The sequence below is a fragment of the Seriola lalandi genome, unplaced genomic scaffold (assembly GCF_002814215.2).
Source record: "Seriola lalandi dorsalis isolate HSWRI2012SDOR001 ecotype SW California unplaced genomic scaffold, Sedor1 jcf7180002055008, whole genome shotgun sequence".
Classification (NCBI taxonomy): Eukaryota; Metazoa; Chordata; class Actinopteri; order Carangiformes; family Carangidae; genus Seriola; species Seriola lalandi.
Genome location: NW_019525551.1, coordinates 3,217,873 through 3,243,486, shown reverse-complemented (window position 1 = coordinate 3,243,486; position 25,614 = coordinate 3,217,873). Strand labels below are relative to the sequence as shown.

Genomic DNA, 25,614 nt, shown 5'->3' with positions numbered 1-25,614 from the left:
CAGCAGTAGAGATTATGTGAGGGTTGGAAATGGTCACCTCTAATGGATGTGTAGTGGTTTATCACATCAAGCAGAACATTTTAGTTTCTGGAGCTTTTTGTTGGAAAACATTCCTTGTGATACTATATCAGGTACTCAGGTTTTAGCACCCACGTAGTTGGACACAGTCACTTCATTTAGGCGATGTACTCTCATTCACATATTTCCTTAAGGTTACTGGACCTTAAGGTTACTGTAATCAAAAGGTGCTGAACTGCCACCTGCTTATGTTTGAAACAACTGGACACAACACTGATAGCAAACGTTTTATTGCAGATGTGCAAGGGCCAGGTAATAACATTATACTGTCTACTCTCTCTGCACGTACTTCTCACCGATGCCCTTTAACGCGCTACGATCAGATTTGATAGTCAAAGTGATTACTGGGATGCTTCAGAAAAACCACAGAGTTGACACGTCATTAGGGAAAGATCACACATAAATACACAATAAAAACTCTTAAATGTCATCACCGCCTACCACCTGTGCATTTAGGCTTTCTGTGTAAACATTTATTTTATTAACTTACTCTGTTGACAAGAGGATATACAAGCTATGATGTTTTAATGTTGACAGGAAACATAGTGAATAACTGAAAAAAAGCTCAAAATGATGATGAAATCAGTAACACAGTTCAAAGCAACAACCACAGGAAGCTTTCGCTAACTTCCCTTTCATATTTTGAGATGAGAAACACGAGCATAACCTGATTTTAAAGTGACTGGGTGTTAGCATGACTTCGGAGGCCTGTATTGTTCAACATCCACCCTTCTGAAGCATCCATGACAAATATAAAAAATCTCTCCCAAGGTGTGGCAAGGTGTGCTTCTCTCTCTCATAACTCATCCTGCCTGAGTCCAGTCTTGATCTGGTGGATTTCATCATCAAGACTAGTAGGACTGGCAGCCTGAAGCCAGCTGAGGCTGTATTATTCATTCCACAATAAAAAAAAAAAGATAGAAAGAACAAAAGTCTTGCTGCTGGGGGACTAATGTGTTAAGTTTAATTTAAAGGTGGTATTATGCAATACATTATAGAATCACTGAATTCAAGGGTTCTTCCTCTGGGGAGCATGAATGTCTTCAACAAAACTCAAAGGAATCAGGCTATTATGTAATCCAGTATGTCATGCATGTGTAAATATTGGCTTCAAGTCATATGGGATCACCAAAATCAATAGGGTTCATTTTTCAAATCATTTTCATTGTAAATAAGATGAGAGCTACTTTGACAAAATAAAAGTGGTTGAAAAAAAAAACATAATGTATTTTTATAAAAACATCTTGAACTAATATCAGTGCCAGGAATCAAGAGTTGTCATGATTCAGTCAAACCTGAACACACAGACATGATACAGAGATGATAGACAGATTACATTTAGATTCAGTGTGACTTACATTTTCCATGAATGCAATTATGTCCAATCCTCATTGCAAATGAAGATATACAATCCTACTTAGAAATCAGTGAAAAAAGAACGAACTGGCCTGATAACTCCAGAACTGGCCTGATAATCATCATGTTTTCTTCAGTGGAAACCTCAACCAAGATGACGTGTGAGATCTCCCTGGGAATAGAGCGCTGCAGGGGTAATGTATTTGTAGGCCATGGCGGAAGTTAGCATTGGACAAAAAGGGAATGGGGTTTTTCCCAGAAAACAGTTTATGACGCTTATGTGTTTTGTTCAGCATGATAATCTTCACTAATGAACACACAAAAGCATAAAGAAATCACGACTGGGGTATTTACAGACGTATCTTATGTCGTAGAATAAAATGTGAAAATGTCTTGACCTTGTGTTAACCCCAGATCTCATTTCTGTCATCTAACCAAAAACCCATTCACAAAACCCATCAACATTAGGACAAGGGAACCAGAGGTACAAAAATGCTTTTTCTGAATTTTAGGGCTCATTCCTGCAGCATTCTGTAGAATGGACATTGACGGGATGATGGGATCCTGAGTATCTTCATGTAACCATGTCTCTGCAAAACATTAACACTACATTTACAGAAGTCCCTTTGATTCCTCACTAGAGCCGCTAGCTTGTCCATCTTATTGTCCAGTGATCTCCCATTACAGGAGGGTCTCTCTTTCTGGACCCAGCTCTCTTCCCTTGTGGCTTTGTTCCTCCTCTGCATCCTCTGTGTGTCCTCCTGACTTGATGTTCTTCTGGTTGCCTCGCCAGCCACCTTCAGCACAATCAGCTGGTCCCTGATATAAACAATGTGACCCTGGGTTGCCCATACAGAAATGTAATATATGACATGTATGGCCCTATATCAGTGAGTGATGTTGCCATGCATGTCACCTATAATGAGATATCATTACATGTATACATCCTCTGGCTATATGAAGATAACGTTTATGAAATACCCCCAGTAAATTAAATTTATCTATGATTATTTTTCTATATGGTATAATATTACAAGCATATATATTAACAATAACAATTTAAGTTTTTTTCAGACAACATACATATAAACATTTTTTTTAAATTCTATATGCATATATATGTTTATTAAAAATCTATTTCTTATTAATTTTAAACATGTCTATCTTCCCATTCTGTTAAAAATGGTCTCAGACTTTTGGACTTTTACTGTTTATAATATCAACACATATGCTATTGACAGGCTTTGGGATGGATATATAGTTACATAACACATGTCTACAATGTTTACATACATAAGCATACATATTTGTTTGGGTTAGATATATATCAATATATGAAATTGTTCCAATTTCTAATAGGCTTAATACATTTTACACATATTTTTATTTTATATATACATATGTTTCATATATGGAAGTTTTAAAATATGTACATATATTACATTTGTGTGAGGGTGCTGCCCAGTGGTACCCACAGCCCACAGTGAAGAAACAGAGCAGAAATCCTTCTCTCCAGCTTTGTGAGGGCTTATCTTAAACAAGTTAGCAGTAAAAATGTAAACAAGTACGACAAAAGAAAGAAAGTAGGAAAATAAAACAAACAGGAGCAACTGTAACTGGCTGCATGCACAGTCACCGCACATGCACAAATAAAATAAATGAAATAGATATAAAAAATGAAACTCTGAGTCATTTAAAAAGCCTGCAGACCTTGTGGTCTGGTGGGGAAGGGTTGGGAGGTCCTATGACATGACTTCCATAATTCCTAGCTACGGCCCTGGTAGACACAGTTTAGAGAATCATGGTGGAACAGGTTAGTTCAGGAGATTACATGACTCAGGTGTTGTAGTGGTAACCTACATAAATAAAAATAGGACAAACCAATCAGTGGTAATTATAAGGAAGAATGACTTTTGATAGAATCAGAACATAGTTTTCTTAATCAATAATTCCCTAACCCTAACCCTTCCTCTCAGAAATGCATGCGTTAATCTAATCTAATTTGATGATTATAATATATGATACCACAAATTATAGCTCATGCAGATTAATATAATTTCTTAAGGTTAGTAAATACTGACTGTAAACGATACGTTTCCTCGTAATAAACTCACCCAAAGGTTGTTGCATCAACGTCTTCTCTGCTCTCCTTCCGTGGTAAAAATTCCAACCAGCTTTATCATTTCCAGTGAAAGCAGAAGATTCTCACAAGTGCCTGCGCCGTCCTCCATGTTTCTACGCACAAGAGGGGAGTGGGGAATGGGGGATGGAGGAGGGAGAGAGGAGGTGAGCGTGCGCCCTCGGCAGACAGTCAAGCGCAAAAGACACACGGCTCATCCGCTCGCCTCCCCATTGACGTCAGTCCGGTATCACATGAACGAGCAGGGACCAATCGGCACGGCGCTGCCGGAGAGTGCTGGCTCTTGTACACCAAGATAGGGGAAAAGACTGAATAAAAGGAAACCGTGCCAGTGAGCTCGTAATGACCACAAAACCCCACGGAGGAGCCTAGGGCCGCCGCCATTGGATATTTGGGCCGTTTTCTCCTCATTCCCCTGCCTTCCTCGCTGTGGATTATTTCTTGTTTGGCATCGGGGCGGACGGAATGGATAAGGCCATGGCCCTAACATATTGAATAGCTCGTTGGTGGTGGAGGGGAGGCGAGACGCGCACCGTGGAGACAATTCATGGGGCATTGTGCGGGTAGGAAAATGGTGGATTATTTGCACTGTATCATAAAAACCTTACCCGGCCTGGATACCCTGCCATAAGACACTGTTTGGTGGCATTTGTGCGCCTGTCTCGGCCTTGTCTACGGTAACTGAGGTCGTGTTATAGCGGTTGGTCGGTAGGTAGGTTCCCCCCTACAGCTCGATCCGAACGACCTTATACATTTCTATTCTTTATATAGCCTACATGTAGGATTCTTGCATCGCTGCGACGCGTTCACCCCCTCCCCTCTCTGATACTAACATTTGGAAACAATAAACTGTTGGATTACTGAACTATGGATTTCAACAGCGGCAGCGGCGGCGGCGGAGGAAACGAACTGCACAACAACCAGTTTTATCAGTGCGAGGAGAACAAGCCTCTGCTGGGAGAGATGTCGGAGGGCAATAATAACACCAAGCTGGGCGCAGGGCCGTGCAAGAGGTCCCTGCACCACTGCAGCAGCAGCGGGATGCGATACAAGCTGCTCCACGAGGGGGACATCCAGGTGTGCGTGGTGAAGCACCCCCGCACCTTCCTCAGCAAGATCCTCACCTCCAAGTTCCTGCGGAGGTGGGAGCCGCACCACCTCACGCTCACAGACAGCAGCCTGACCTCGGCCACCGTGAGTTGCTTTCTAGCCTCCTGTGTGTGTGTGTGTGTGTGTGTGTGTGTGTGTGTGTGTGTGTGTGTGTGTGTGTGTGTGAGAGAGAGAGAGAGATAGAGAGAGGGGGAGAGAGAGAGACTGTATAATGCTGCGTTTCACATTCCACAGGCAGCTTTGGTGTTTGTCTTTTCTTGTCTGGACGCAGCAGACGCGCACTGAGATTACGCACAGTCTGTTGTTGACGCAGTTTACAAGGCAGCGTGTCTACGCTCTCATGGCCCATTCTGCTGATTATATCGGCAACGTTGTTGCTGTGGCCTGCAACCTTCCACCCCCCACCCCCCCTTCCCATCACTTCCTTATCCAACACATCTTCTCCTACCTGCGACCTATTGCCTTCTCCTCTCACCGGGGTGCAGAGGACGCGCAAGGTCCCTTAAAGAGGAGGTCCCTGGAGTGTGTGTGTATATGTATATATGTATATATGTGTGTGTGTGTGTGTGTGTGTGTGTGTGTGTGTGTGTGTGTCTTATGGGTCATTATTTGGCTGCAGGAGGATTTGAGATTTGATCTAAATTATGAAAAACAAAGATCTCCTCTGATTAGACCTTGGGAATAAAACCCATCAGTAGGGGGTCTGAGGGGCCAGTGACTGGAACCCTGCTGCAGCAGCCTACAACAACCCGTTGCTTATGTTGCTTCCTGTCTGACAAACAGAGGGCGTGCAGAATGGAAAGGAAGGATGCTCTGATCATGTACCATCTTCAGTAATAGTGGTATTATCATTCTTCTAATAATTTCCTAGTCCAGTTTAGCTGTGGTGGTGGCCGAGGTCCTGTTGATCAGCTCCACAGCCAGCAGGCCTGTATGTCACCATAAACATTATGCATGGACATTTTAACCAATAGTAGAGGAGGAGCGACGATAACCAATCCGAACAGTGGCAAAATTGAAAGATATTTATTTTCAGGAACTCAGGGTTTATTTTTTCCCCCACATTATATCATCATCATTTTCTACACTATAACTTTATATGTGCACCAGCCTGGACATGGACACTGTGTTATTATTAACCACAATAGGATACATGTCTGTGGTGATCGACTGTAACTGTTAGTATTTCAGCAGAATAATGCAGAAGTAATAAAAGCCTTTATTTCTCCTTCTGTTATCATCAACACTTCTGACATTTTCCACAAAGCCAGGCCCATTGTTTTATCAACACACCTTGTTAGAGGTTTTTTGGATGTCTGCCTATCACACCCACACTACAAGAGTGTGCTGAAATGCTTACTGCAGCATGCAACGTCTTGGAGGTTGTTTTTATTGCAGATATGAGGATATAGTGAAGGGTAAACTCACCTGAACTCGGTTTACCTGCTTGTTTACATCAGGTTTATGCGTTTTCCGTCGATTATAAACCTCAGTAAAGTCAACTGAATTCATTAATTGTACACATCACTACATGCTTGTGTACAGCTTCTTGTTGTAGGTGTAACATGAGGATATAATTCAGGGCGATGTACTGAAAGGATATTTATTATGAATCAATGACTGTATGAAACATGCTTGGGAAGATAACAATAATGAAGCATTATGTCATGGTTACTTCCTGATGGCAACCAGTTTATTTTTTCCTTCCTGATTCTGATACCCGAACTCTTGTATCGGCCGATAGCGAGTACCGATCCCGCACCACTGAGCTGTAATGGTTCATTGGCTCTGGCGCTTCAGGTAAACTCGTCACCGGCCCATAATAAAACTGCCTGATGGCTGCGTCCTTCCCTGTAGTTCCTGTTTGTTGACACACATTACAGGCTCAGTTTTACTGCTGGCTTTTTGCTGTCACCGCCCCCTTCGGATCAATTGCATGTTGTCTGAGCGGTTCATTAAAGCACACACCACGCAGTACAACCTGCTGATTAGCTTAATTACTAATAGGATACTGTTTTAGGCCAATAAAGTAAGCTGCATGCAAACATGTTAGCACGAACAGTGTTGAGTGATTGCTTCAGTTGAGTACTTTGAAACTTTTTTTCTAAAAGCAAGAACGAACAATAAGAGCCTTTGTATCATTGTGATACAAGCAGCTTTACATTTCACATTGATACACAAGGTTTATTCATTTCTGTTGCCTCATTATCAACAACCTTAACCACAGCTTCTTTAACTTTCAGTGGAGATCATCTCTATCACGTCTCCTGGTTCTCTGGAGGAGTGTAAAGTTTGGACTGGCTGTGTCATGTGGATTAGGACCAATTAAAACAGTTTGATGTCAGAGCAAGTCGCAACCATGGAGTTGAAGCATTGTATTTTCAGGCAAACTAAATGATCATAACCTGGTTTGGACTGGTTAATAGAAATGATTGGCATAAGTTAGTACAATGGGAATGGCTCAATGTTATCATTAGTATTAACAAGCTCAATTTTAGTGGCTACACTCTGCCATTGTTGGACTCAAAAGTCCAACAATGGCATTGTCAGTGTTTCCTAAAATGCTTTGCTTGCTGGTCACTCTCCTGTGAGGTTGCTCTGTAGACCATCTCCTTTTGAGCAGATGTGCTGGTTCAGCTCACTTTAGTTCTCTGTTGGACACACAGTCATTGGGACTTTCCTAAAGAATATGGCAGCATGAAACCTGTGTGTAATCAGCATCTGTATCAATCCCATCGTTTGTCATCGGACATATGTTTCTCATCAACTTGTTTTACATGTGTTACATGAGTTTAAATGAAAGTAGGAGCCATGCTAACACTTGAGCAAACACTGTTTAGACAGGTAGTGCAGTATGTGTAGTATTGTGGGTTTTTGTAAAAAGTTAATGTCCAGTAAAATAACAATTAGCTGTTTGGGAGCTTTTTTTGTGTTGCTCTGATCACATTTCCTAGATGTGGTTTTAATGGTGTTGCTGAGAGATCCACAAAGTATCAGTGATTCTTTATTGATTGTGCTCAGCCGTCAAACTTCGTCAACAGCGCCATCTCTGTCGGAGTTAGGAAAAACTTATTTCTACATCTCTACAGACAGAATTCATGGAAGGTGTCGCTGCTGTGGTCTTTTTGTACTGACATCTCTCAGGGATCTCTGAATGCCCTTGGTTGAAATTCAATTTACACGCTAACTACCTCATCTGTTTACTACAGACTTGAAATGACTACCAGACACCGAGTATATCACAATAACTAATGTCAAATCTTTCATGGACTGGTTGTGAGTGGAATCACTTTAGTGTTGCATCAGTAGAAAGAGTAACACACGGACAGTTTGATAGTTTGATGCAGTTCAACACTTCAGCTCTGCTATAAGTGTTCACTTTAATCAGCTTTATAATGGAATACATCTTAATTGCATTTAGTGTGGTGGACTGAATTGTATTGACAGCATTTTTGTTCACCCCTTTTATCAGAGACCTATATGTATGTGTGTGTGTATATACATATATATATATACACACACACAGAACACCCCGACTTACATGAGCTATATTTTGTCATAACCATAATCCTTCCCTATCCACACTGTTATTGCCATGCTATCTGAGAAAGCAAGAATTCTACAAATGTTGGCATGAGACTTTAAAAAAAAACAAACTTTTTATCCTGTGTCTACATTTTTGTCCGGCAGTTCAGATGTTCTTGAGTATGGAAGTTCTTCTTTTGTGTTGCATTTTGGCCTTTATTTGACAGTTAATGGAGAGAGACAGGAAGGACGGGACAGAAGGGACGACATGCAGCAAAGGGCCTGAGCTGAATTTGAACCTGGGCCACTGTGGTAAAGATTCAGCCTTGATAACTGGAAGGTGTGTAACCAAGTAAGCTACTGGTGTGTTCATTCATGACCCTGAAATTATGAGCTTTTTCCAGTGAATCTAGTGGTTCAAAGTTCCAGAAGAAGCTAGTACGTTCACCTTGAATTAAAGCTCCATATTTTCCTCTTCTTCTGTGTTTTATTTGTGTGTGTTGATCCATAAGAAGATATATTTGTGGTTTTAAAAGCCAAAAACCATCATGTAGTTTTACATCTCCTCTCTCAGGCTTCTCTCTAGTAACAACAGGTCGTTGAGCCAATCAGAGGAGAGGAAGCTCTGAACCTGTCCTCTGATTGGCTGAATGTTTCTAGTGATCAAATAAAAATATAGCAGATTTCAGGTAAACACTCAGAGAAACCAAATCCTGCAAGGTTGGATGGTGGGTCCAGGTGGGCGGGGCTTGGGACATGGCTGAGAGCAGTTGACTGCTTTCTTGTGACATCACAAAGTTCCAGAAGTCCTGACGGCTGGTTTTAAGGCTCAGTTTCTGAATACAGGCTGTGTGCATTTCTCTGTGGACTGAGCCTTTGATACTTTCACAGTGTTAATATAGAACAAACACATGGACATCAACCCTTATACAATTCAACATTTGTTGCTATATAATCCTTCTAAAGCTGAATCTTTCCAAGGGTCTCTCACGCTTATTGTAGGTGCTTCATTATTGTCGCCTCAGAGAGCCTAATGTAACAACCACTGACTCCCTGGGACCAGCTGACATCTCATAAATTATCCTGTAAAAACCCTCGGAGACCAAGGGAAATGTTGTTCTGAAAGGTAACAATGTACCTCAATGCTATTAAGCCATCAAGTGAACGCCTTCAGGGCTGCACATTTTGTTAACATACTAGAAAATATGAAAATGGTGTAATTCATCACAAGCTATCCTTTAGTGAACCCAAGCCTGCTCTGAATTTAAGGCAGGAAACTGAATCTGTGGTAGAAATCATGATACTAGTGCTAATTCTTTTGTTTTCCCTTGTGTGCTTGTGTGTGTGTGTGTGTGTGAATGGTGACACCCGGTATACAGGGATCATGTGTCTACAAGTTGGCTTTGTCAACGATATCACACATTTTTCGCTCTGTAAAGGCTGAAATATGAGGAAGAGGGTTTTATTCAGGGTGAAGCATGAATGTGCATTTCCTGAGTGGAGTTGTTGTGCTCGGTGTCGAGCGGAGCGGTTATGTGGGCAGAGGAACAATGCTGACCCATTTGCTCTGCTCTCTCTCAGTGAGACTAACTTCCAACAAGGAGGCAAAGAGCGTTGACTCTGCGTCTCCAACATCCCCACGCACAGCGAATAACTGAGATGACTGTGAGAAAAGAGCTTTGTGAAACTGAGCGCCGCTGCCAAGAGGGTTTCATTTGTTTGAGTGACAAAAGTCACATGAATCCTATTTTAAGTTAAAGCAGTGTTCATTAAACAGCTACAATCCTGTGAGTGATTTTGTCTCATATTGAAAGCTGTACAGAAAATGACATTTTTACTAATTTAGCAAGGAATTATTATATGGATGCTTCATTCTCCATAAATATGTGTGTATGTGTGTGTGTGTGTGTGTGTGTGAGAGAGAGAGAAAGAGAAAGAGAGAGAGAGAGAGAGAGTGAGTCTCACTGGGAAGGAGGAGAATGTTGTGACTCACTTTTCTTTCCTTTGACAGACCTGCCTGCCACAACTGTAGTCAGAAACCTAACCTACATCACATTTGCGTAAGAAGGGCGCTAGTGCAAGCAAGCACTTCCTGTGTTTCGCCTCACTCACAAAAGGCGTGAGATGAAAGGAATCTGGTTGTGCCGTGAGCACGAGGGGCTCATTATAGGTAGCAAGGCGAGAGAGACTGGAGCCTTTTAGAGAAATCAGTCGGGGGGGGGGGGGCAGAGCAGAGTGTCTCTTGGTCACGTCTGGGGTCTCAAGAGTCTAATGATCACACAGGAAGCCGGGGTAGGTCCTGTTTCTGAGACACATTACCACAGCGAGGCCAGCCTTAGAAACATGAATCTGACTGACTGACTGACTGACTGACTGACGAAGTTACACCATTGGTCAGCTAGCCGAGTGTTCGAGACTGACTGTTGGAGTTTCCCCATTGGTGGTTGTTCTTTCAAAATGAATAGGCGGGGGGGGGGGGGGGGGGGGGGCAGTGTTGTTGACCTTGGCATCATTGTCGCTAGATTTACTGACCTTTTTTAAAGGGCCAGCTGTGGATCAGTAGGTAGAACAGGTCGTCCACTAATCAGAAGGTCAGTGGTTTGATCCCCAGCTGCTCTAGTCCATGTGTCAAAGTGTCCTTGAACCCCCGAATTGTCCCCGATGTATCATCTGTGTGTGTATGGTAGTAAAAGCTCTATAAGTGTAGGGAAAAGCGCTGTATGAATGTGTGTGTGAATGGCTGAATGTGACTAGCAGTGTAAAGCGCTTTGAGTGCTCGTTAAGACAAGAAGAGTACTATATGAATGCAGTCCATTTACCATTTACATTTTTAAAAAGCACCTAGCGTCCAATATAGCGACTTTATGAACAAACCTTAGTTACTTTCTGTAGAAGAGAGTCGCCAGTACTGCCCTGCCAATGGCTTGGAAGTGACCACTGGTTAACATGTATATTAGTGGGCAATGTTTCAGTTCCTGCTTAAAAACTTTTCCGTTGTCTGACAACAGAAACAGAAAAACATGTAAATGAGAACAGCTTTATAGTGAATTCAGCTTTATTGAAATACTGTATATGTTAGCACAGAGAGGAGAGAAATAAACAAACACTGCAAATGCAATACAAATACAACACAATGACATAATTAATATAATTACCGTATTAAGTCATCTAGCCACATTTTGAGACTTCTGTTGAAAGAAGCTGTTTTCAACCTCACTTTTGCACATTGACCACAGCCGTTGAGGTTTATGTGATCCTCAGCGTCAGTTTTGCTTTCACTGAAGATCTTTTTGGTGTTTTAATTATCAAAGAATAATCAAATACTTTCAAAAGGTTAATCACATCTAACATTTTATTTGGCTGTAAAATGATCAGCAGCGTTTGGTTACCTGATATGTATATTGATTATTTACCTTGCAAGTCTTATTTTGCTTCCCTCAAGTAGTGTAAGTAAATTCTTTTGGCTTCAGAGGTCATAAATATGACATTTCGTTCATTGAGATGTGAATGTGTGTGTGTGTGTGTGTATGTGTGTGTGTTTGAGCTCACCGTGGATTATAGGAAGGCATGCCCGCAGAGTTGCACATGTCCACTTATCAGTTTATGCCAAAAGAATAAAGAAACACACATTTCTTTTATTAGGCATGTATAGACCCTTTGAGACTGTACAACACCTGTGAGCCTGTAAGTGTCACTGAGTCAAGATTCTCAAAATATGACGTGGATGAGGTGAAAGTTTCAACTCTACAGAGTACGGGAGTGACAACTATGGAGGTAGATTTGTCTCAATATTATTGTGAACAGATCGACAATCTGTGCGTAAACGTGTACTCGGTAAATATCTGTAAATACCTTCCGCAAATACAAGAAATACATTTGTAAACTCAAATGTAAATCCAGCACCCTGCTTTCATTCCCGGTCTGCATCGTGAATGTTTACTGTTGCCATGGCAATAGATGCCAGTTTAGCAGTTAACATTAGCGTAGCCCACATATTAACAATGAACAATAAAATTGCAATATGTCATTCAACAAAACAAATATCAACACCAACAGCCATACTATCAAAGACCCTTATCCAGGTCCCATCACAGTTAACGTGGTGCACGTTACTTGTTCCCGATTTAGGGAAAAGATTTGTAAATGAATTGAATGTATTAACAGATATGTTTTTATTCGTGGAATTTGTTTGTGTATTTGCAGATCCGTTTTATAATTGCAAGATATTTTTGTGAGTTTACAACTGTATTTTTTGTATTTATGGAAGTTGTTTTATATTTACAGATTCCACATTTACACACGGATTGTCGATCTGTTCACACAAATAATATTGAGACAAATCTACTTCCGTAGAAAACCAGTGTTTCTTTTATATTCCAAAGGCATAAAGTTTTCTTCACTGCATAAAGGAACCATAAGAGTGGAAATAAAACCTGATCATCATGGTCTCGACTTCAACATCACATCCTGCAAGTTAGAGGTTGTGCTCTGTACACATGTTAAACACCAGCAGTATGTCAATTAAAGTGAGACTGTGTGATGTTTGCTGAGCAGTGACGTTTACAGGGAAATGATAAAAGCTAAAACATAATGTAACAGCAGCACAGGTAGAGAGTAAAGCAGGCACATTTGCTGAATAATGTCAGTTGCGCTATGTCTGCTAACATTAGCTAACATAAGCTACTGGTCACACCAGACGTAGTGAGGCTGTAGCATCAAAACCCCGTGAGTGTACTGAAGTGAGTAAGGGTGCAGTTTACTTTATGAATGTAACTTTTCATTTGTAAGAGCAAGAATGTGTTCTTTTCTCAGAGGTTTCACTCTCTCTGAAGTCTCAGTGATAATAACAGCCTGCCACGTTTGAATGTGTGTGGTGTTACAGCTCTGCTATCACAACTCCCTGCTTCTATAAAAAAAAAAGTATAGAAAGTATATACAAGTCAGCTTCCTGGTGTGGTTGCATAGTGCGTCATACGACCTTGTTCTCTTTTAAGTAGGCCTCAGCCCAAACTATGGCCCTAGTCCTAATCTCAGCCATCTCTGAACCAGGCCTGAACACGGCAGTTTGATTGGTTATGAGCTCTGCAAAGACAGGAAACTATTCAAGGCACAAAAGTACCTGATATGTCAAATAAAAAACAACAAATATATTTTCAAGCACAGTTGCAAACTTTACTGTATCAACACACTTAACTGCAAGAATATACTGTAGGTTGGATTGTGCTTTTGAATTAAACTGGAGTTAACCCTGTGGACGGAGGTGGTGGAAGAGGAGAAAGCTCCTGAGGACACCGAGGAAAGTGCGTGTCGTCGTTGAAGCAGAACCAGAATTTGCGAATGTGAAGTATACACAGTGTACATCCAGGTCAGCTGATCACGCAGCACGTCACTCTGCTCGTCAAAGCAGAAGCAACAAAGGATAGCTGGGCTGCCAGAGCTTGTTGGTGGTATTGTTTTAATGCAAAATGAAAAGGGAAAAGAAACAACGTGCAATGACTACAACCTGCGAGCTCACACACACACACACACACACACACACACATGTACACACGCACATATACACACACACTGCTTCTGGGCAGGCCTCCAGGACTGGCTGCAGTGCATGTTCATCTTCAAATACTGGATCCTCCCAGTTTTGTCTGAACAATGCAGCTATTAGGCAAAGATTTGAGTTCCAGTGGGGAATGGTAGCTGCCATATTGATTTATGATATTTAGAACAGATTGGAATTGGACTTATTCCCGTTGTTATGGGCATCTGTGAGTGATGGACAGTGTAATGCAGACTGTTGGCCTGACGCTATCAGTGTTTTTAATCATGTCTATCAGGGGTTGTTTTTAAACCGTGCTGAAAAAAGTAACATTGAGTGAGGGCGGGGGGAAGTCGCACAAACACACACACGTCTTTCCTAGTTATTTCGCAGCTCAGTTATAATTTACATCTCCAATAATCTTCTTTGCATTTTAAGTTGCATTGATGTCACACTGTGGCACCTTGGCTACTAGTTTGCATGATTGAGTGATTTATGCACAGCTGCTTTGCCTTATGGTAGAAAGATAACACACACTGCCATGAATTAAATGTTCATGTGATATTGGCACTTCTTCTATAATAGCGTGCTATATTATATATGGTGTGTTATTTCATTAATCAACATTTTGTATCTTGTCTGTTTAATTCATGCCAGTGAAAAATTGAGAAGTTGTCACTGTATGGGAACTATTTCTTAGGCTTGAAAAGGAAGTCATTGCACTCAGCCAAGAAATAGTCTGGCACATAACTTCCTGTAAAACTTGAGCCTTCAGTGTTGATCTCCCTCCAAGTTCACTGAAAACCACACAACCAAGCTACTGTTATGATTTCTCTGTAGCACATCTGGCCATAATTAAAGATTTTTGTAACACATACAGACTATGTAATATATACAGTATTATTATTCACACACAACTGTTGTATTACAAAAAAAAAAAAAATACAACTCAGGACACACCTCACAGCCCCAAAGGCCAAACCTGTAACACAATCATCTCATCAAACAGGCAATGGCAATAAAAACAAATCAAATATAATAAACTCACCAGTGTCTCAGTATCATCATTATATTCATTGTGGTGTGCAGAAGTTTGCTCAAAAAGCTTTCTTACTTTCTTTTTCTCCACCACTGTGTGAACCAGTCTGGAAGTACAGCACTGTCTTGTTGGGGCTGCATGTGTGTGGGAGTCACCTCTAACATATTTCATCAAGCAGCTGTGTTCGCTTTGGAGCTCTGGAATAGAACGCAGCCAGGCCAGTGAGGTGTGACGTTAAAAAAAATATTTTACGTTCTCTCTGACGCGCTTTCTCTCTTTGCTGCTCCACGGTTCAGCATCAAGTTCAGGGTGTGAGCATAGCATGAATGAAGAGAGCCACGGGAGATCTTCTCCTTGACTTTCTCCTGGACTCCAGGCAGTCTGGAGGCACGTCGTAGCTCCTCCATCACAACAGTGACCAACAGAAGCTGAAAGATCAGGGCTGTAATATCTTCTGCAAAAACAAAGCAGAGCACAGTTGTGCAAAGTTACTGACTATAACTGCCTCATTCTAAATTTTAGCAGATGTGCCTTGTTGTTAGACGGGTGGCAATACAAATGTTTGTCATATTCAGACAAAAATGAAAGAAGCTCCAGTTAATGGCTTCAGTTATTTGACTCCTTTCCCTCATCATGGGCCCCTGAAGAGGAGGTCTTGTTTTTCCAGGAAGACGACACAGTTGATATCCTCACTGTTGGTTGTGCATTTCACTGGCCCTTCTTCTCCGTAGAAGGTCAACAACTGCTGTCCCCACATGTTTTTAATTTTACTGTTGCCCTCAAATGTCCAGTGGTGTTATAGCTACGTGTTAAAGCAATAAAATGTAGCTTTTTCCTCTGTCCAGTGAGCGGCACACATTGCTCTGTCACCCTACATCATCCTGACCTTCTCCTCAGGAGGTCTACAGGAAGATGGTGTGGTAAATAAATCCTAAACAACATCCACAGATTGCCCAACTTCAACCATATCCACCGGCAAAGAAAAGTGGCGATCAAACACAGCTAACTACAACACACTGTAATAACACGGTCACTCCACCCAAATGGTAGATAGACTAGACGTCTCTTCTGAAGCCGTCGTGATGAAAGAAGACTTCAAGGAACTGTTGACAAAGACTTTGCAAAGCTGACGGAGAAGGTTTCTAAATGAAATAGTGATTAAAGTTTGACAAAAAAAATCTCACACATTATTCATTTTATTCTGAAAAGTATATAGTCTCTTGGCTTTAGCTTAATATTTAATAGACAAACATGAGAGTGGTTTAACTCTTCTTCTTATTCACTTGCGGCAAGAAATTTCAAACTATTCCTTTTGAGTTTTTAATTTATATTTAAAAGCTATTATGAAGTAGCTCTGCCCTGGAGCTTAATCTGTCCTTGATGTAATAGCTCACAAGTGAACACGGAAGAAGAAAGAATAAAGAGTTAAAATAAGAAACTAAATTCAAAATGGAGCAAAACAAAGTGCAGTTTTAATATACTGCATTGTTGTTTTTCATCCTGTAGCTTTGGATTCCTCGCATGAGAACCAACATCAGATAAAGTTGAGTCATTTAAAAAGTCATTTAAAGCCCAGAAAAACAATTTTCCATTACAAGCTATTTTATTTCTTACTGTTGTTTTGGACCACAAGCACTGGAAACTAAGTATTTGACATTCAGATATGGGTCAGAGGTCAATGTGTTTTTGGCTTGTTTGTGATTCTACAGATCATTTTATTAATCCAGAGAGCTGTTTGTCAGAGGCAGAAAATGATGTGTGAAGATGATTTTAAAAAAGAAAACGAAACAGAGAAATCAGGGCGGAGGAACAATTGAGTTAGAAACGAGAGGGTGAGGATATGAAAGACGGTCAGGGATTGGTTAAATGAGCCTATGGCGTCGTGGGAACCTGATCTAGATTATGTGAACTCTCAGTTTATGATATGTGACACATAAAAACTGCACACATTAAGTCAACACTGGTCTCCTCTCATTGGCTGCCTTTTAAAACAAGTCTGTCATTACCTTTGGTGGAGGCTTCAAACTCGTCATTGGCACTGACTTCAGAAGGCCCTGTTTACATCTTGGACCAATCAGAGAGCCATGAGGCTTTTTAGATGATGATCCGTCACCCGACTTGTTGCCAGTTGCTAAGTTTGTTTCAGTCTGGAAATTTGAAAATAGGTTTGACCAATCAGGTTTTGGTGTCTGATGGAAACTGATTGAAAGTGCAAGTGATGAGCAGCCGCCCATTTAAATGTCAGACTGGCCAAATGAGACGTTCTTAAAGGTTCTCAAAGGTGTTTATCTGTTCGATTTTTGTTATTTTAAAGAAGGAACACAGATGTAGGACTCCTTGGATTCCCCAGTGAAACTGAGGTTAAACTGTTTAAATGCAAACGTACCATTATCAGTCTGCATGAATGAAATGACATGCACAAGCAGACCAATGCAAAACAGTTTTGGAGTTACCCCTCTGTTTCTCTGCACTTTAACTTCTGACAAGTTAGTTTTTCCATCTGGTAGTTGTAGTTGTTTTTTAACCAGCCTTAGCTTTCCGTGAAACACTTCCTGTGCGTTCCTACATTAGAAATGAATTGGGTGCCGACTCAACAAGAGTGTCCTAACTGCTGTTGATACAGACCCTGATGTTTTTCACTCGGAGAACTCTTACACTGTAAACGGCCGACCAACTACCAACCAACCAACCAACCAACCAACCAACCTACTAACATACCAACCTACCAACCAACCAACCTACTAACATACCAACCTACCAACCAACCAACCAACCAACCTACTAACATACCAACCAACCTACTAACATACCAACCTACCAACTTACCAACCAAACAACCAACCTACTAACATACCAACCAACCAACCAACCAACCAACCTACTAACATACCAACCAGCCTACCAACCAACCTACTAACATACCAACCAACCAACCAACCAACCAACCAACCAACCTACTAACATACCAACCAACCAACCTACTAACATACCAACCTACCAGCCTACCAACCTACCAACCAACCAACCCACCAACCAACCCACCAACCAACCAATCAACCATTATGTGTCTTTTTATCTTTTAAATAAGATTCAAAACAGAATCAAATCATCAAATTGAATTGGATGTCAAATCACTTTGATTTCTTTTTATTTACACAATGATTGATTATGTTTGGATTTAAAAGACATTATCGATACCAGTGTTCTACCAGGCTTAGACACTACATTACCATAAAACCTGAAGGGGGAGGGGGACAAAAAGTCTCATTGTCCAACCTATTCTGGTGCCAGTGCTGTTGTTTCACATCTAGCGAGCGTTGCAGGTGCAGATTCATTGTGTGCCTGTGGAATATTAAAGCACTTCGGGATTATAGATGTAGTTTTGTGTATTGAGAACTAAAGCTGAGACGGTTTACTCACTGAGTCCTGCTCTATGGAGACATTTTTATTTCAATATCTGAACAACAACTGACGTGTTCTCTCCACTGCTTCACTACCTGATGCGACCGTGTGTTCGTGCACGTCTGCCGTGCTGTGTCACAATACTGAGGGTTGACCTGCTACTACAGGGAATAACCCTGGCTCACAGCAGTACCATTTACAGGCCTGTTTTCCACTGTAACCTTCCCTGATAATCAGAACTGCACATGTGAGGTTCATCTGCATCTGATTTATACTTTTGTTTGGGTTGATGTTACATTTGGACTGACGTGCGGAGCTACTTACAGTTTTCCAGCTGTTGCACTCCCCTTCTCTGTCGTGCTGGTGGACCGAGCTGCCGGGAGCTGATCTTATTCCCTCTACAGCCGTTAGTATTGTCTCGTTGGTTTTGTTCTCACTGGTCTAATTTTTCTGTTTGCGATTGTTGTTCTAGAAGTTGCTGTTTGGTTGTTTTAGTTGTGGTTGTTTCTGTCTTTTTGAGTTGTTTGTTTATAGTGATTGTTGTTGCCACAGGTGTTGTATCTTCAGTACATGTTGACGTCAGTCTGTGCAGTTCTTCACTCATTTGCCCACATTCAAAGAATTCTGTTTTTTTTTTTTTAATTTTTTGGGGGCTTTTTATTGGACAGGACAGTAGAGAGACAGGAAACGGGGAGGCAGAGAGGGGGAATGACATGCAGTAAAGGCCGTCCGATGCGAGACTCGAACCGGGGCCGACTGCAGCGAGGACTGTAGCCTCTGCACATGGGGCGCCTGCTTAGACCACTACGACACATGACGCCCAGAATTCAGTTTTTTTTAATCAATCAATCAATCTTTAATAGTTTTTACTTATCAAGACGTATTGATCACACTCCAGCATGGGTGTAGATTTGGTTGTGGACAGTAGGAACATGTACCTACCAATATATAACCCATCTCAATGATCTTTCCATTTGAACTCTCCTTTGTGTTAGTAGTAACGAGGAGTTGCCAGGTTTGTGTGTTTTCTGCCAAATGTTGATTATTTTGATAAAGAGTGAAAGACTGAGATATGAAGGATGATCTGGAAACCAGCAGCGGCTGGTGACTTAAAAAACTGAAAGGACAGGAGGGAAACCAACCATGACGTCATGTGATGCTGCACTCGTTATCTCTACTTTCTTATGTTCAACAAAAAATGAAGCAGTAAAACAACATCTTACAAGATTTCTGAAAAACTATTACTGGTGTATCTGGATGGGAATGAACCTTGTGTTGAGTGTATGTTTAACGTGTCACTAGAAGCCTGTCGGTCCAACGATGGGCGATGCAGCACCCAGTGTGTTACAGTGGGAGTTTTACACATTTAAAAAAGGAAAATAAAAACCATGAATGGAACCATGGAATTATTAAAAACAAGATAGGGGTTCCACTCACTTCACATATTGGGAGATTATCTTCAGAGCTGCTGTGAGGCCTGTTGCTGCCTCCAGTCTATCAAGAGCAGCAGAGAAGGGAAGACAGGCTGTCTGGATCTTACACGGCTCAGCAGCACGTCAGGCTGTTTTACTCCACCGTAGTACCTCAGCAAACACACATTCAATTCAAGTAAACTTTCTGCAGAGCGAGTGTGTATGTGTGTGAACACGTGTGCATATGAATGCGGAAAGAGAGAGAAAAAGAACACGTGAGCATATTATTTTGGCTGTCGGACAAAAAAAGATAAAACTAAACCGACGCCCTTGGATAATAAAGAAGAAGATATACTTTAATCATTATTATTTAAAACCTGTTGCTGGACTCGTTGTATTTACGGCATTGGACTACGGAGTGTTGATAGTATTGTATTCTGTTTACTTGTGTCTGTGTGCTGCACTGAGCAGGAGTGGAGTGAATAATTATTTGAATCATCAATGGTCTATCAATCATTTTAATCAAATAAATGTATTGATCAAATACTCAGCCTTAGTCTTCAAAACTCATGACAAATGCCCATCACAAGAAAAAGTGATGTCTGCGTTTCTTTTTTCCCTTCTTTTTTCTTCTTTTTTCGTCCGTAGGCCTGAGGCCCTCAGGGGCCCCGAGGGCACCATATGATTCATACGTATCGCAGCTTTTTTGGTCCCATAAAAGTTTAGTATCAACAGAAATGATACAGGTTTTAAGGGAACCGTGTGGAGTTTTTGTTGTTGTTTATTTGTGTGTGTGTGTGTGTGTGTGTTGTGTTGGGTACGTTTCCTTCCTTTATAAAACATTTGTTGTAAATATTTTTTACATCTATGTTTTCTAGCTTGTGGCTCTCTCTCTCTCTTTGCTAGCTTTGTTGGCGCGTTGCTACATTGCGTCGCGCATTAGCGGCACCAACTGTTGATCATTGGAGCAACATAAAAACATCACCTGAGTGGGATCACGTAACGTCCTTGTGCATGTGCACGAAATATGAATAAAACAGGGACCTACTCTTAAAAACATGGCTCCACAGCGCTGGGTACCCTCTCAGGTGGAGCCAGCCTTTTTACCTGTCCTCTAGAGGAGCACTATGTCAAAGTGTACATGGTGAATTCTGTAAAATCATCATCATCATCATCATCATCATCAGCATCATCATCAGTCGAGTCTGTTCTATAGTTAGACAGACAAGCAGCAGCTGCCAGAAGCAGCTCAGACTGACACTGACTGTCCTTTCACCTGTTTGACTGGTTGATGTAATATTCCTAAAAGACATTTTTTTATCTCTCAAAATTTTACATTTTATGACTTTTATTATTTTTTTTCATAATATTACAACTTTTTTCTTGAAATGTTATGATTTCATTCTCAATATTACGGCTTTATTCTCGAAATTTCAGAATAGTTGTTTTTTTTGTCGTAGTAATAAGACAGACGATCAAAGAATCGCAAATTCTCACATCTCACAACCAACTAGTCCTCTTGTAGAACTGAGTTAGTTTGGCACAGTGCTTTTCTCATCAGGGTTAAATTGGACTTTCCCACATGCATTATCTTGTTCCTCCAGTCATGCAGCGATGACAGAGATGGCTGTAATTTGAAGCAGCTGTTATTCATTTCTTAATTTGTGAGTGAGTCAAGAGTTCGACACTTACATTTTTGGGCTTGAAGTTTGAGTTTACAGAAAGTAGCTGTGTCAAACCACAGATCTGCACACGGCTAACTCAACCGAAGTGCTCTCGTCCTCCAAGTTTACCAGCAGCGCTTTGGTTGTTCCTAAGCGATTGGAGAAGTAGAGCGGCTTATCATTCAGGGAAGTGACTCTTTATGCAACGTCACACGCGAGTTCCACATTGTGACTAAGTCCCTAAACGGAGCAGATGAGATGTTTATGTTATTGTGTGATCAATCTGTGAGGGTCAGCGAACCAGCAGGGCGATCACCTCGCTGCCCTTTAAATCTGGGTCACTGCACAATGTGTTTTTGTTTGGGAGCTTCTGTCATGTGATTATTGGTAAATATGAAACCGGGGGAACACAGGATGTGAGATGATAATGTTTGCTCGATGACGGGAACAGGAAGAATTGTGTGCTCAAATGCCCTCTTATCCACTCACTATCTGTCCCCAGCAGGAGGGTTGTGGTCATCACTGGTTGTGTGATGCGAGCAAACACGGCGGCTGCTAAACGCCGTGAGGATCCAGCGTCCACAGTGTCTCGGCCCTGGTCTGGTTGCATCTGTTTTATTACATATACAGGTGCTTATGCATATGTTTTACAACATGACTCGTAGTTTTTTTATTCTAATAATAAACAGAAAAGATGGAACAACATAAACATGAGAAGGAGAGGAAGAGAGAAAAGGAAGGAGCAAGTTAATGAATGAAAGAAAGTTGAAACAAATTGCGAGGGGAAAGGTGAGATAGGGGAAGTAAAAGATGAGGAAACAAAGAAGGAAGGAAGGGTCGAGGGAGAAGGACGGCAGAGATGCTGTGGAAAGTCATATGGAAGGAAGGGACCAGAGGTGGGTGGGAGGATGGAGGAAGGGGAAAGAAAGGAGTGTGGGAGTAAAAAAAGATGAGTAAAGGAAGGAAACAGGGGTTGGGGGGTGGGGGGTGAAAGAAGAGGATGATGGAAAAACATGAGCAAGAAAGTAAAAGAAGATGATCACACATGGCAGAAGAGAACACCTAAAGCATGGTGTAAAGTGAGGAAGGGAGGGAGAGGGAGGAGAGAAAGAACAGATGAAACAGAGGAGTAAAAGGAAATGAGCCGATAATAATGGTAAGAAGGAGTTAAGAGAGGAGGAAAGGATGGAGCAGAAAGGAAAAAGGAAAGGACAGAGAGATGGAGAGAGGAGAAAAGAAGTAGTAGAACAGGCAAAGAAGGATCAAAGGAAGGAAAGAGGGAAGGAAGATGTGAAGGACCTCTCAAATGACTGTCTAAACCTCTCTCATTATTAAATAAAACATAGTTCACTTTATTCCAGAGCACAATAGACACTAATGTGTGTATTGTTCTGAGTGTGTATGTAGTGGACTGACCTTTTAAAATGGCTGCTTGACCTTTTCAGTGCACTGACCCGTGCAGCAGGAGCTGAACACCTGACAGGTGTCTCCTTTAAAGCTGCTGCTCAGACTGACTCAGTCAGCTGTGTCCCCCCTCAGTCTTCCTCTTCTTTCTGTCATTGTCCTCCTCTCTCTCTCTCTCTCTCTCTCTCTCTCCGCCTGTTGGTGTTTTTCACTGCCCTGCAGCGCTCGGTGAACATAACATTATCAGGCAGCTGATAGGGTTGTTGATGAGTGACTCAGCATTTACACATTCTGACACTTGTGACTTTCCAAAGTCACATCACACCTACCTATATTTTTCTTATTGAGACATTTGTCTTATTTTGTCTTGACTTGGTGCCACTGTGTCTGCGGACTGAAAACCCACTGGTTTCCACTGAAGGTGTACAGGAAATTATCACAGACGTCATTTAAAAAAAAAAAAAAACAGGTTGAGTACGTTTATAGAGCAGCTGGGAACTGAAGCTTTTAGCAAATGTGAATGGCACAGGAAGAAATAGTGGAGTTGTTTCAGACTGTATTTGCGGTGGCACGACTGTGAATGTGGGATTGAGTCAAAATGAACTGTAACGTGTGTGTTTGTGTGTGTTCATGCTAATGAAGGAACATGTCAGGCAGTGCATCAGTGTGGCTCATCGTCGTGAATAAGATGCATCTTTTGTTAGTCATTGTTGTTTTTCATGGGATTTGTTGACTGTAAGAAAAACATGATATCACAAGTCTTAGGCTTTAACTTAACATAGGGGCCATAGTAGTGCTGTATCAGTGTTGTGTGTTAGAGGGTTTTGTTGTTGTTGATTGAATTTGTTGGTTAGATAGTTGCTGCAATGGTTCATTTTCATCATTTTGCTACTTTTCCCCAAATTATATTAGGTAGCACTTTATAACCATCAGTCATTATTAGGCCATCAGTTAATGATACTAATCGCCAGCAAATCATTCATGTTCATTAATGATTGACTCATTGTTCATCATTAACTGCTGGACCTGAAGACGTAGCTGCTCAGAGGGCAAATTATTACCTCTTGTATTATAAATACAACAATGGCTGATTGGTAAGTAAACAGCTGTTAATGCTAACATTAGCTATGAAGCAATAGCAAAACTTCCAAATTGTTCCTATAATGGTACAAAAGCCATATAAATTTCATAGAGAGCAGGCCTTGTTCAGGGATTGAGAAATGTGTTAACTTCCTGTTTTCCTGCAGCAATGGAAGTAAATGAAATCTTGGAACTTAATGCGAACAATTCCTTCAGGTTGATGACTTACAAAGCCTCTGTGTGTTGGAACAAACTACACCCTCTGTTGCATTATTAGGACAATACTGTAGTGCAGACAGTATATAGCCTGTCTCTTATACACATCTCTCTCTCCCTGACTTTCCCGTCTATCAGAATAAAGCCAAAAATGCCCAAAAATATAACATATATAAAAAAAGAATGGTGGGAAAAACATGAGTAACAGAGGAAGACAGGCTGCCAGCACAGTCTCCAGACTTAAACCTCCATGGAGCTAGTTTGGGAGGAACTGGACAAAGCAGCCTGCAAGTGCAACTGTGTTGGGACCAACTATTTGAACAATGTTTCATTTCCATTGTAGCGATAACATCACAAGAGGGTTCAGCTGCTGGATGAGTCAAAAATTTAAGTTAAATTTAGTTCAACAATTAAATTCAAAAAGATTTCACAATTCCTTGTTTTTAAATCTCAAATGGTTCAGTTGTTCTATGGTTTCATTTCAGCCGGAAACAGCTGGGAAAATTGAGGTTTTCTCAAACTTTTGACTGGGAGTGTCAATGTAGTAGTTAAATTGGTTTAAAACATCCAAAAGTACTGATCTGCTCCTGGACATGGACACAGTCAGGGACAGAAACTGCAGTGACAACCTTGTATCCAAATTCTTTACATATTTTATATTTCCACATCAGCTGAAGGATGAAAACCTGAAACAAATCTCCAGTCTTTAACAACGTTTAACAGCCTCGTGTGTCCGGATGTGGAAACTGACGACTCACTGTTGCCTGCAGTGATGTGATATGATCAGTAATGGTGTATTGAACAGTTTTGTAAATACAGTGCACAGGTCCTGCTTACTCTCTATTTTCATTTCTTTCTTCTTTCTCCTTCTATCATTTCTTTCTGTCTGCTTCTCCCTGGAAACAAAAAAAAAAACATAACATACATCTTCATCCTCTTGTTTCTATGGTAACACAGCAGTGAGGAGAAGAGACGAGAGGAGCTGTAGCCTCCTCCAACCCTCCTCCACGATGAAAAGCAGAACAAAAAGAGACAGAACAAGAGAAAAAAGACAGAAACAGAGGACTGGGAGCAGGAAAACGGAGTCGAGGAGTAAGAAAGAAGAGAAGGAAGGAAAGGCGGAAAAGATGAGGGAGAGATGGAGAGTAAGGTAGAGGGAGGCAGGCAATCACTGTACGCTCTTGTGCAGATGGAGTATCTATGGTAACCCCGGCTGGTTATCAGAAAATTGAAGTTCCTTCTGTTTGTCTCCATCCTGCTTTGTCTCTGTCCGTTCAAAAACACAGCACCTTTTATCTGCCTGCTCCACGCACAACTTCATATTTTGCCCTTTATTTCGCGGTTTGTCTCGTTAGTGTGGTGTGTGCTTTCAACTCAAGCAAAAAACAGTATTTGGCAGCGAACGCGCAGACAGAACGACAGACAGACAAACAGACAGACAGACAGACAGACAGACAGACAGACAGACACAGGGGCTGACGTTTGCTCTTCCAAGGAAATGAGACATCTCGCCCAGAACCAATATTTGCCATGGATGTTGTCCGTAATGAAAATCCTGTATGCGTGCAGTTTCACAACAGGGATTTTGTGTGTTTGTGTGTGTGTGTGTGTGTGTGTGTGTGTGTGTGTGTGTGTGTGTGTGTGTGTGTGTGTGT

At 41.3% G+C, this 25,614-nt stretch overlaps 1 protein-coding gene and 1 long non-coding RNA gene across 2 annotated transcripts in view; one reads left to right on the top strand and one right to left on the bottom strand.

Moving 5' to 3' along the window:
- Positions 1–292: 292 nt before the first annotated feature.
- LOC147817181 (uncharacterized) lies at positions 293–3,789 on the bottom strand. The gene is made up of 2 exons (XR_015436574.1): positions 3,549–3,789; positions 293–3,290 (listed from the first exon to the last, which is right to left on the bottom strand). It is a non-coding gene; the product is annotated as an uncharacterized LOC147817181 (long non-coding RNA).
- A 25-nt stretch (positions 3,790–3,814) lies between these two features.
- Positions 3,815–25,614, top strand: part of cmip (c-Maf inducing protein) — a 53,198-nt gene continuing 31,398 nt past the window's right edge. The window contains exon 1 of the mRNA XM_023397400.2: positions 3,815–4,768. Within this exon, the coding sequence (XP_023253168.1) occupies positions 4,442–4,768 (327 nt within the window). The 5' untranslated portion in view covers positions 3,815–4,441. The remainder of the gene's footprint in view (positions 4,769–25,614) is intronic.